At 43.9% G+C, this 11,672-nt stretch overlaps 2 protein-coding genes across 3 annotated transcripts; both read left to right on the plus strand.

The window, feature by feature from the left end:
• Positions 1-725: 725 nt before the first annotated feature.
• Positions 726-8,045, plus strand: fam234a (family with sequence similarity 234 member A). The gene is made up of 12 exons (XM_084459924.1): positions 726-826; positions 1,455-1,764; positions 1,878-1,988; positions 2,257-2,439; positions 3,025-3,149; positions 4,509-4,641; positions 5,133-5,265; positions 5,424-5,567; positions 5,893-5,974; positions 6,175-6,327; positions 6,443-6,545; positions 6,686-8,045. The coding sequence occupies exons 2-12, from the start codon at positions 1,488-1,490 to the stop codon at positions 6,889-6,891; spliced, it is 1,650 nt and encodes a 549-aa protein (XP_084316050.1). The 5' UTR covers positions 726-826; positions 1,455-1,487; the 3' UTR covers positions 6,892-8,045.
• A 1,139-nt stretch (positions 8,046-9,184) lies between these two features.
• Positions 9,185-11,586, plus strand: cox6b1 (cytochrome c oxidase subunit 6B1). 2 transcript variants are annotated; one of them, XM_084459686.1, is made up of 4 exons: positions 9,185-9,384; positions 10,103-10,217; positions 10,857-10,957; positions 11,378-11,586. In XM_084459686.1, the coding sequence occupies exons 2-4, from the start codon at positions 10,112-10,114 to the stop codon at positions 11,429-11,431; spliced, it is 261 nt and encodes an 86-aa protein (XP_084315812.1). In that variant the 5' UTR covers positions 9,185-9,384; positions 10,103-10,111; the 3' UTR covers positions 11,432-11,586. The 2 variants fall into 2 exon arrangements, with proteins under 2 accessions (XP_084315812.1, XP_084315811.1); XM_084459685.1 differs by lacking the exon at positions 9,185-9,384 and having other exon boundaries at positions 9,809-10,217.
• The last annotated feature ends 86 nt before the right edge of the window (positions 11,587-11,672 follow it).

Raw genomic sequence — 11,672 nt, forward strand, 5'->3', positions numbered from 1 at the left:
CCCTGGACTAGAGGTTGTTTGATCCTGCAAATCATCTTGTCAAATTTAAGAAAGATATCAATGTTAATTGTTCATTTTGTAATGTACTCCCAGAAACACTTCTTCATTTATTTTGGCATTGCACTCATACAAAAAAACTATGGAAGGATCTAAGTAGATTTATTATTGATAATATTGACCCTGATTTCACTCTATGTCTAGAGAATGTTTTGTTTGGTTTCATTAAAGATATTGGCAGTAAAACCAAATAATATTATATTATTAACCTAATAGTTTTTTTAGCAAAATTTCACATTCACAAATCCAAATTTACTAACTCTAAACCCCTGTTCAAAATTCTAGAAAATGAAACCAAACAATACATAAAGACTATTTTTTCCTCCAATAATAAGAAGGCTACGAAGACAGTGAGTTTGTGCACCTTCTTTGATTTGTTTGTGTGAAAGGCTTGATATATGTACCCTGGCTCTTGTATTATTTTTTAAATTTGTTTTATTTCATTCTTTGTATTGATTGATTGTTGCTAATTTGTATTGTTTTGTACTGTACATTTTGTACTGTCTTGTACCTTGATTAATAAAGATTTATAAAAAATAAAAATTAATAAAAATAAAAAATAAAAAAGACACTTCAGGAAGATGAGTTCTTCTTCTTCTCTGGATTTAATACGAATCGTCAACCTTCTATTAATACACCCGTGCTACCGCCACCTAGTGGACAAGAGTGGAACATCACGTCTAGTTCAAACGGAAGAGACTAGAGGTTGTTTGATAACTGATTTGTTTCTTTACCTTCTAACAAGACGCGGACAGCAGCTAAAGTTAAAGTAAGAAAAACGCACCCTGGTTAACTTATTCCGACTGTAATTCTGTTATTATCAGCCCTTTTTACTAGAATAGTAGGTTAGCTAATGACGTTTTGAAGTGTGTGTTAGCTTAGTTAGCTAACTAGCTGCCGTATATGTCCCTATAATACCCCCTGGTCTGTGGTCTAAAGTGAGTTATCTAACGTATTAGTCTAATGATCAAACACAGAACGATAGAATAACTTTATGGACTAGCTAACTAACTTCAGCTGTATTGATTTTCTTGTTTAGAAAACAATGGAGGTTGAGTTATTTTTGGTAGGAAATAGGTTTGAAATCCACCAAACCAACGTAGTGGAAACAGCTAGACCCGTAGGCAGCTGTTCCCTTTTGTTTTTGTTTGTCATCTCTTTTGTTTCTGTCCCTGAAGCGTGGGCGGTAGCTACAGTTTATCTAGGCCACAATAGATAGATAGATAGATAGATAGATAGATAGATAGATCTGTTTGAGTCAATAAGATAAACATTGAGACATAGAAATCCAAACAGCTCGAACGTTACCATTTATACGTTAGCAAACAATAATATCCACAGCAGAACGTTGTCTGGTTCTCGCTGCAACTTAACCTCTTCGTTTCCTGTTTGTTTAGCTTGTGCTTAAGGTTGTGATGCATTGAGGAGCGATGGAGAACACAGACCGTGCAACTGACACCGAAGCTGACCCCCTGAAGAGGGATGGAGACGGGGCCGAAGATGGGACGACACATCCCACACAACTAAAGAAGAAGAAGAGTTGCGGCGGAGGCTTGGGTTTGTCTAAGATGTCCCACTGGCGCACTGCTGCTTTCTTCACCTCCCTCTTCCTCTGCCTCATCATCGTCTTCGCTTTCTCCTTCATCATCCCCTGTCCGGTCCGAGCACAATATCTCAGCACCTGGAATCGCACCTACCCTCAAGCCGGTGAGCAGTCAGCCCGTCGCTGAGTCATACCGTCCCTACACCGCAGTGCTAATTCAGGTTGTTGCCTTGTTTTTATGCTCTTTTGTATAAACACATCCTCTTATCCTACACAGCCACCTATAACTTCCTGGCTATAGAAGACGCAAGCAAAGACAAAGTGCTGGATGTGCTGTTTGTTCTCAAGGACTCAGCGGGAAGTCAGAACAACACATGTGCTGACGAAGGTACACAGTTGGAATCCACTTTATTTAGCCAGTCTGTTTTGTGCAGTAGCTCTCAAAATAAGAAGAAGCAAGGAGCTTTTGGGGAGGTATTGTATAAAAGCTTAGTAAAAGCAGAATGGGCAGGTATTGGGGTTGTTATGAATTAGATAATCAACCATTTGCCCTTGAGGATTTATAAAATATCTATGTCTGTCTATCTATCTATCTAGGGATGTGTTACTGTGTGCGTGTGGATGTGATTAAGGTTTACCTTGTGTGTGTCCTCCAGGGCTGCCCACCCCCTGTGTGTTTGTGTCAGCGGTGGCAGGGACCAATGGGGAGACGATCTGGGAGCGACCTTTGACCCCCGACTTCCATTGGGCCCAGTGCGGTCTGGATGGACTGGGAGAGACGGACCGTGGCTGTCTGCTGTCCCACGCCGACCAGCTCACGGCGATCGACAAATACAAGGGTGACCGACTGACTTGTCTCTCTCTGACCCCGTTTACACCTTGCATTAAAATGCGTCTTGTATCGAGATTGTATCTAGATAATGATTTAGCCTGATTACATTTACACCTGGCATTAATATATGTTTTCGAGTATATTAAATGTGGTCAAGATGCGTCCCTGACCACCTCCGGAGGTAATTTGCCCGATCGGATCGCAATCCGTCCTCAAAACGTTTTGGGCGCATTTACACCTGTACTTTCATGTGGTTTAGCATGATCAGATTGCAATCTGATCACCAAAAACACATTTGAATGCCAGGTGTAAACGGGTCTCTGTCTCTGCTAACACGATGGATGAACGGCATGTTATATCAGGACTCCATAGTTGATTGAGTTTCACACCTACCTGGATGTGGGCCAAATCTCCCGTAGGCACACCTTTTATACACCACATATGCACTTTCAAGTTCCACAACTAATTATGTGGTTCATTAATTAATTATGTACATAATAATAATTAAGTACATTTCAGCTGTGTGGTGTTTGGTCTGTACAGGCGTGATCATGTGAGTGAATTGGGGCTGTGTGGTGTTTGGTCTGTCTAGGTGTGATCATGTGGCAGAAGCAGCATCCCCCAGACCTGAACAGCACCCTCCCTGTCCTCAGTGTCCCAGACTTGGACGGTGACGGGGTCAGTGACGTGGCTCTGGTGGCCCCAGGCCCACTGCAGGTAAACCTTAACAACCACATCAATCTATAGGTACCCCAGGGTTATTTCATTCACCAGCCAAATGTCTGGTAGAGGGCAGTGTGCTAGGCCTATATTCTGTGCTAGGCCTATATTCTGTGCTAGGCCTATATTCTGTGCTAGGCCTATATTCTGTGCTAGGCCTATATTCACAAGTGTCTCTCGGAGCAGGAGCTGGAGAGCTGATTTAGGTTCAGGCCGCCCACATGTCTATGTAATAGTATTTCTTATGATCTAAAGAGCACAACCGATTCTAGACAAGTGCACAGTAAACATGTTGTCTCCCACGCTTCGCCCTTTTGTAGCAATGTTTGTTCATCTATGCTAGAATAGCTTGCTGGGAATGTCATTCATGACTGGTTTGTGGCTAGCTAACTGTAGATAATGGCATTGTGCCAGGCAGCCAACTATCAAATATTTATTTCGGATAGTTGACAAGCATAACCAGTTTGTGGGCAATTTGTTTGGACAACTGATGACTCGACAAACAAGCTGTACAGCGTAAAATATCATTTATAGTTCACCGGGCGTTGACACACCGTTGGCTTTGGTCAATAATGTCCTCGTGTCTTCGGTGGAGGTGGCAGACTCCCAAAGACTATTTTGTATCCTCTGTTGTCAACTTGTCACCCCCCAAAAAAGAAAGACGTAACCTATTCTGATATGCCGATCTATTCATTGTCAAACTAGAACAAACAAAAGTAGTCTATATCTCTCCAAAATAAACACACAGTGACAAAAAAAAGGCCACTCTTGATCAGACGGTAGACAGAAGTTACAGCACTGTTAGCCTACTCGTTCAGAAAATGAAGTGAATGGACCGAATGACCTCCTGAATGAGTGGAGCCCTGCACATGTGAATTGGTCAAGTGACTCTTACACACATTGATAGGCTGTTTCAGCACCAGGGACAGGGACATGGATTTATCAGTGATTTTATTTTTTTTGATTTGTGATTTTATTTTTTTGGGCCGCAATGTCAGTGAAGTCCTTGAAAATGAAAAAAAAAAAAGTTGTTGAAAAGTACTTGAAAGTCCTTGAATGTAATTGTGTAATGTCTCTATGAACCCTGCAGCTGTGACATGAGCAATGACCACTAATATCTCAAGAGTGCACAATTCTTCAAAATGTTTATATGGACCGTTGTATATGATTGTGCATAATCTAAATAAGCCTATGATGCTAAATACCAAACTAGTCCTTTAACTAACAGACAGAGTGGTCTAAAGTCCCACCCCAGCAGGGCGGGGGACACTTAAAACTCTTAACCTGACCCCTACAAAGAGCATCGGATCATAGAAGGACAAGCTCAAGTCAAATTACCGTCTCATATCTGGACAGACGCAGCTGGTTCTTCTCTCTGGAAAGACGGGGTCGCAGATCGGGTCAGCGGTGGTTCTGGACACGGCCGAGACGGCAGAGCATCTCCTCCTCCTGACCGATCAAGGATCCCACTATGTCCTCCTCCAGAAAGGTGAGCCTGTCTGAATCAGGTCAGCGTTCGTTCACCACAGCCTGCGTATGTGTGTCTTATACAAGTCTTTGTTTTCATAGGAAAACCCTTGCAGACAAAACCATGGATCCTGTTGAGCGCCACCATGAACGTATTGATTTCAGTACAGTCCATAGGGAATAGATTTAGCTCTGGATCGCTGTTACTTGATGTTAATTGTGGGCCCACTATGACATGGTTGTTCAGCCTCAGGGTGCGTTTGTAACGCGCTCCCAGTGCAGCCTGAATGCTCTCTGGTCATTCGGGAATTCAGAGCACTGCGCTCTGGGAGACCCCGGAGCGCGCACTGGGCGCTCTGACTGAAAAGACGGTTTGTCCGAGCTAACTGACTGTAAACGAACTGATCTCAGAGCAGCTCTATGATGTTGAAACCCGCGCGCTCTGAAATCGGCGCAGATTCTCCGAGAGCGTTTAGGAACGCACCCTCAGTAACCACAGCGTTCTGTCCTCAGACTCTGGTCTGTACGCCCTGGCCTTGTGGAGGATCGCAGCTAAGGCTAAAGAAGGCGCAGAGGTCAGCCTTACGAAGGACCAGCTCTGGGAGGCCAAAGCTGACCCCAGCTCTGGCCTCGTACCGGTCTATGAGTGAGTGAACGCCGCAGCCTGACTTTGCAAGAATCCACAGCACGGTATTGTGGGTAATGAATGTTCCATGAGCGTGGACTTCATACAGCTCGTTAGTTCTCGTGGGCCGGGGGCTTTCCTGAGATTTGTTTTGTGACGGTTGTTCCCGCCCTCGGAAGGTCCGACTCGGTGAGACACGTGACGAGGATGAGGAAGACGGATGGCCTCTCTGACCTGCTGCTGGTGACCGCGGACGCCGTGTTGCTCATAGATGGACACAGTCTGATCCCACGGTGGACAGTCAACACCAGCACCGTCCTCAGGTACAACTCTCACCAAACATTGAGATCTCTGTTTATTTATTTATGTTGGCTTTTACAATGTACATTTAAGCAATAAACCACGAGAGGCCGTGTTATAGTGATTTTATAACAGCTAGGGGGCGTTGTTAGGCACGACGCTAAGCGGTCCCAGGTGTGTGTTACAAAGTATTTTAACACGGCTTCCAGCCAATCGGAATCAAGAACCAGAACTAACCGTTGTATAAGTAGACGTTCATAATGGGGTCGTTGGGGCCGTATATTAACAACCAAGCCATTTTAGCATAGGTCATAGGTCATTTAAAATGAGTTTCCTCACTCCCCTCAGCGAGCCTTCCTTCGGCCACTTCAACAAAGATGGCAAACTGGACATAGTGATCGAGGAGGATGTTGGCAATGACACAAAAAGGGTGAGTTCAGCATACCTATCGCCCTCATGCTTGCCTAGCAACAATATTGTATTACAATGCTATGTGGTAGAAATGTAATATTTGCTTAATAATAAACTAGTTATAGAGTTGCATGTTTTACCTGCAACTCCTTCGCTTTAATGTGACACCTTTCGGTGTGTGTGTGCGTGTGTGTGTGTGTGCGTGCGTGCGTGTTCTAGGTGGTCATACTGGACGGAGAGACGGGGGGTGTACTGTGGGAGGTCCACCTGCTGGCCAGCCCCAACTGCCCCAGACCCGCCTCAGTCCACACCATCAACTCCTACTCCGTATTCATGTTCTGGGGTCTGCTGCCCTCTGAGGTCAACTTCTCCGTAAGAGCACGCATCACCATCACTGATCTTCTGATAACATCTGATAACATCTGATAAACCAGCAGTGTTGTCTCGACTGGCCGGGCCGGTTTTTAAATGGCCGTTTTCTCCTCAGATTCCTCTGAGTGATGCTCGTCGTTCCTACATGCTGCACCCCCTTCATTCAGAGGTTCTCCTGGAGAAGACCAACGTCATGGACCACATCATTGCATTTAAAGGTGACTTAATTGACTAGGCAAAACCCTACACTAGCATGATAATGGCGTCTCTCAGTATGCTCAAGGCTATCAGGAAATGATTAAACGTTTGGGTTCGGCCGCCTTCCCGTGGTTGACCTGCCGTGTTCCGCTGTTCCCAGCCACCCTGTTGGAGCGGGGCCGCCACGCCTGCTACCTCCTGCTGACCGGGCCGCGGGGCGCGGGGGAGCAGGGCAAGGTGGTGCTCCGGAAGCGCAAGCTGAAGCAGGACGTCCCGGACAGCCGCGTCCTCCGCATCGGCCCCGGCGGCGACGGCGAGGACATCGTGGAGGCCTTCAACAGACTGCGCTTCAGCGACCAGGAGTGACACGGGAGAGGAGGCGCCGTACGACCGCGACGAAACCCCTTCTGCCTACTGACGAAACCAAAATACGACATCGCTATGGCAACCCTTCCTGCTGACAACCGAAGTGTGAACAGTAGCTATGACAACACTGCAACGGACAGCCAAAGTGTAAACAGTAGCTATGGCAACCTGACTGCTGACAACCAACCAATGACTGGACCCCAAACTGCCTGACTGGCTGTTTACTCTGCTTAGGTCAAACTGATTGTCATTCTTAAAGCTGTAGTACCTACTAAACTCAGACAATCTGATAGTATTCAGGTTGTAGTCTGACAATCAAGAATAAGATAATGTTCATATTAAGGACTTGCCTGTTATGTCCTCATATAAGCACTTTTGAGCATTGCTGGAAAGCTCTGTTCGCTTAGCACACCACTGAACAGGTCTCTCAAAAGAGACAGTTTCATTTCGTTCTGCACAGCTGATCACTCACTGTTACAAAAGTATAAGAACACTTTTCCGGTCAGACAGAACCATTTCAGGTTCCAAACAGAACCTTACGGACCCGGAACAGGTTCTGTCTCGGACTCTTTTTCCCCCCTAAGGGATTCCTCTACTGTTAAGTGGTTTTCTGTAGCACTCTTGCGAGTACCTTATGCACCAAAGGCTGAAGGTTTGAATAGTACTATATTTGACCATGGGTGGTCAGTAAGATATTTAGAGTTTTATATTTGTGCTCAGGAGAGGCTCTGGAAAGATTTTTAAACGGTCATTCTGTAAGTTGAGTGTTGTTGATATGAATGGCGAAGCATTAATAGCCAGATTGCTGGAGTTTCACAAGCCTGTGATTGGAAAATATTTAAATGGTCCTGCTTTCATCAACAATGGCAATATTATAACCTTTTAGTCTGAGGTACTGTAGCTGACAATCATCTCTTCCGAGTTGCTGTAAGAGGAACCCTTTCTCGTATGCATCATCAGAACTGTAGATCATTTACGAGGAAGGGACTCAACTAGAGACCTATGATAATGAAACTTAATAGCTCATGATAAAATGGGTACTACATGTTTTTTCCTGCTGTGTTTACACATGTCTTTAAATGGTCCTGTTTGGAGAAGGGATTGTATTCTTTGCCTTAATAATTAATATATTGAACCTGTAGAGCAGGTCTCCACTTGAGCAGTTTTTTTCCATTTTAGGTTTGAATTTCTAACACTATTAAAATGATTTACTTTTGAAACGAGAGTAGTGTTTTTTTTTTGCAGTAGCAGGTACCGTGGTCATTGACACCAGTCGCCCTATGCATTCCAGTGTGTGTGTGGGGGGGGGCAGTACATGGTATTGGTCATGGGAGGGTCATGGGAGGGTGGGGGGCAGTAGCCTACATGCCACTAGTCACGTATCACAGGGGTCGTGGAGTACGAGTTGGTGTGATATCTTCTCCATGACGTGGTGCAGGGGTTGACCCGCATACAGTAGAGATGACCCGCATACAGAAGACAATTAAGGGCAAAGATCCTACGCTCCTAGTGACGTGACGTAATCAGACTCAACATGGCACAAGTTCCTATGATAGGAAATGACAGTGAAAAAAATGGACTTTCTACAGAGCTCCCTGTTCTACAGAGCTCCCTGTTCTACAGAGCTCTCTGCTGGATAAGAAGCAGGAAACGTGCCCTGGAGGTGGAGAAGTTAGTCTCGGAACTTGTTTCGGTCATTTTGAGATCAGGTTACGTCGCCTTTGTGTAATCAGATGAATATAATGTTCGAGCGCCGATTTCGATATTTATGCCCAGATGTGCTCGTGTTCCCTTTTACCCCTTTCAGAACTTTTTCTATGCCAGGCCTGCACTCCTTGATCAAAATTATGATTTAAAATCATCATTTATAGATCTGCCAGTGCTTCTGGACAACTGAGAGATCTGCACCTGTCAGATGACTTAATAATGTATCCTTCACCTGCGACTCATGTAATCTTCCTCAGCAATGCAAACTGCCTCTAGTTCCTAGGACCTAGAGGATTCCTGGATTGAGGTTTAAATAGCCTACTGAGATGGTGGGTATCCTACCTGTAGCTGCCCCGCCTCGATACCCCGTCACTAGGTCTACATAGCCTACTAAGTCACTAGGGTAGGCCTACCATTAGCCAACTGAATTTATTTTTCGTCTTAAGTTAATAATTAACCACATGACAGGATACTTCCGCACACACAGATCATTTTGACATTCAAAACCACAATGAAACACCAGTAAAATACATTTTGTATAGACTGGTTAGCCTACTTTTCAGTCGCTGTAGGCCTATCACAGAGGTTTAGCATTAAGGAGCATTAATTAATGCCATTAATTGTGAGAGTATCTCAGTCAATGTGACCTGCGTCCGCCATCCCGTTATGATAAGACTGCACGACTACAGTATGATAAGACTGCACGACTACAGTATGCGAGCTGCACCTTCAGCAACGCAACAACCTTCTGAACAAACTCATTCTGAGGCAGCACCTGAAACGAGGGTAAAATATATTTACATTTCCTTTGAATTCTATTTGTTGCATTTTCTTAGAAAAGAATTAGATCATTAGATACATTTGTTGATAGGCCTGCATGAGTAGGCTAATTAACTATTTAGGTCTTGAAACTCATATTAAATGAAAATGAAACCATGCGTTGTATTAATAGGCTAGCATTAGTCTCTGTTTAACTCAAATTCTGTTATAATAACCTAGTCTACTTTATCGATAAAAAAGTAAATTAAAGGACTTAAAGAATATTTTAAAGTAATATTTGTCGAATATTTGGTAGGACCGGGCAAGATAGGCTATCGTCTAGAAACAAGCTAGGCTACCCGATGCAGGTATAAACAGATTATTATTATTATTATTATTATTTTCTCAATTTCGGTAGAGATTCCAATAGAATATTCTTTGAGGTACCGCAGTCCAGCACCCTTTAACTCCCACTGAATTCACACTTTGCTCTCATCACTGTGCATTTCTGGTCAGCAATCGACGGTAGACGGATTACTTCCTCCATAGATCGATCCTTGAAGTAGGCTATTGGTTCTACATTATTTGGGTATTTATGTTGTGAGCATAGTCATGCTTTCCTGATGGTGTTATTTAAAGAGCCACCCTCCTAAAGGCGTCTGGCAATATTTGATCATTCTACTGTCACAGTAACATCGTTATTCATTGTATCCTCTCTCATAACTGAAGCATGTTTTCCTGACAGAATTAAAACATGGCAGATGATATTAAGGCTAAGCTTGAGCAGTACCGGACAGCACCCTTTGATTCCCGGTTCCCCAACTCAAACCAGACGAGGAACTGCTGGTCCAATTATCTGGGTAAGTCTAGACACCAAGGTCAAAGTATGGCTGTTAAGTCAAATCAGTATTAAAGATTAGCGGTGCTATTTTTTTATTGGGTCATGTCATCTCAAACATATTAATTAATGCAGCAAATAATATAGGTCAGCCTATTCATCATGTGTGTGACTCATGAAGTGTCATGTCCCAGGAGGTCTGCTGTCCCAGAATGTGTCAACTCCTATGCTCAATAATTATGACCTCTTTAAGTTGTGACACTATGTAATACAATTTTGGAGATTTTCCTAAAACCACTGCATTGCTGTCGGTTATACAGTGCATCCGGAAAGTAGTCACACCCCTTCACTTCTTCCTACCTTTTACAGCCTTGTCAATCTACACACAACAATACCCCATGATGACAGAGAATCCACCTCCTTTGCTATGACACTCAAAATTGAGCTCAGGTGCATCCTCTTTCCACTCATCATCCTTGAGATGTTTCTACAACTTGATTGGAGTCCACCTGTGGTAAATTCAAAAGATATATGATATGATGGTATTGTGTGTAGAAAAGTGAAGGGGTGTGATTACTTTCCAGATGCACAGTATCCATCTTACCTGCCCCGGCCTGAACGGATACCTGGTGGTGTAACTTGTTTAATGTCCATTGTTCAGATTATCATCGCTGCCAAAAAGCCCTGGATGCCAAAGGAGTCGACCTCGCCCCATGTGACTGGTACCTGAGGGTCTACAAATCACTCTGCCCCATATCTTGGGTAAATGTTTATATAACTATACACTTTTTCATTAACTTTAATTTCCTAAGTGTATTCAAATACAGATTTCATTTCACCAAGTAGGTATACACTTATGAGGAATTTGCCTTGGTCTGTTGGTGCACGAAAATAAACTATTTTATTTTCAAACAAAATACAATAACGAAGTGGCAAATACAATACTATCTACAAAAATGTACAAAATGGTGTCAGTGGGGCTCACGTGCCTTGTTAATGAGGGCAGTTGCAGTCGGGAAGAAACTGTTATGCCTTGAGGTTTTTGCTGTTGCTGTTCCTCTCACAGTGAAACATAGTGGGCAACTGACAACCAGTCGAGGCTAAATCATTTCTGTCTGTCACACAGTGACACTGTTCAGTGGTCTATCAAATTACATTTTCTCTCACCCGTTTGTCCCCCAGGTCCAGAAATGGGACGACCAGAGGGAAGAGGGGACCTTCCCTGGGAAGATCTGAGCAGAGTCTCCAAAGACAAGGTCTCCAAAAGACACAACCACCGCTGAATGTTTGTATGAGTGACGGACCTGGCAGGTCCTCCACTACCGTTCCTCTACGGCTCCTCTGGGAGGGGAGCAGAATGTACCTGAGATGTCATTCCTTAAACCCACAGAATAATCATACTGCAGGTTCTGCATTAAAATGTCTCAGGCGATATTTATGGAGCTGAAGGGTTTCTTGGTCTGTTTTTGTCAGATAC

This window comes from Borostomias antarcticus (genome assembly GCF_949987555.1).
Source record: "Borostomias antarcticus genome assembly, chromosome: 29".
NCBI classification, from domain to species: Eukaryota; Metazoa; Chordata; class Actinopteri; order Stomiiformes; family Stomiidae; genus Borostomias; species Borostomias antarcticus.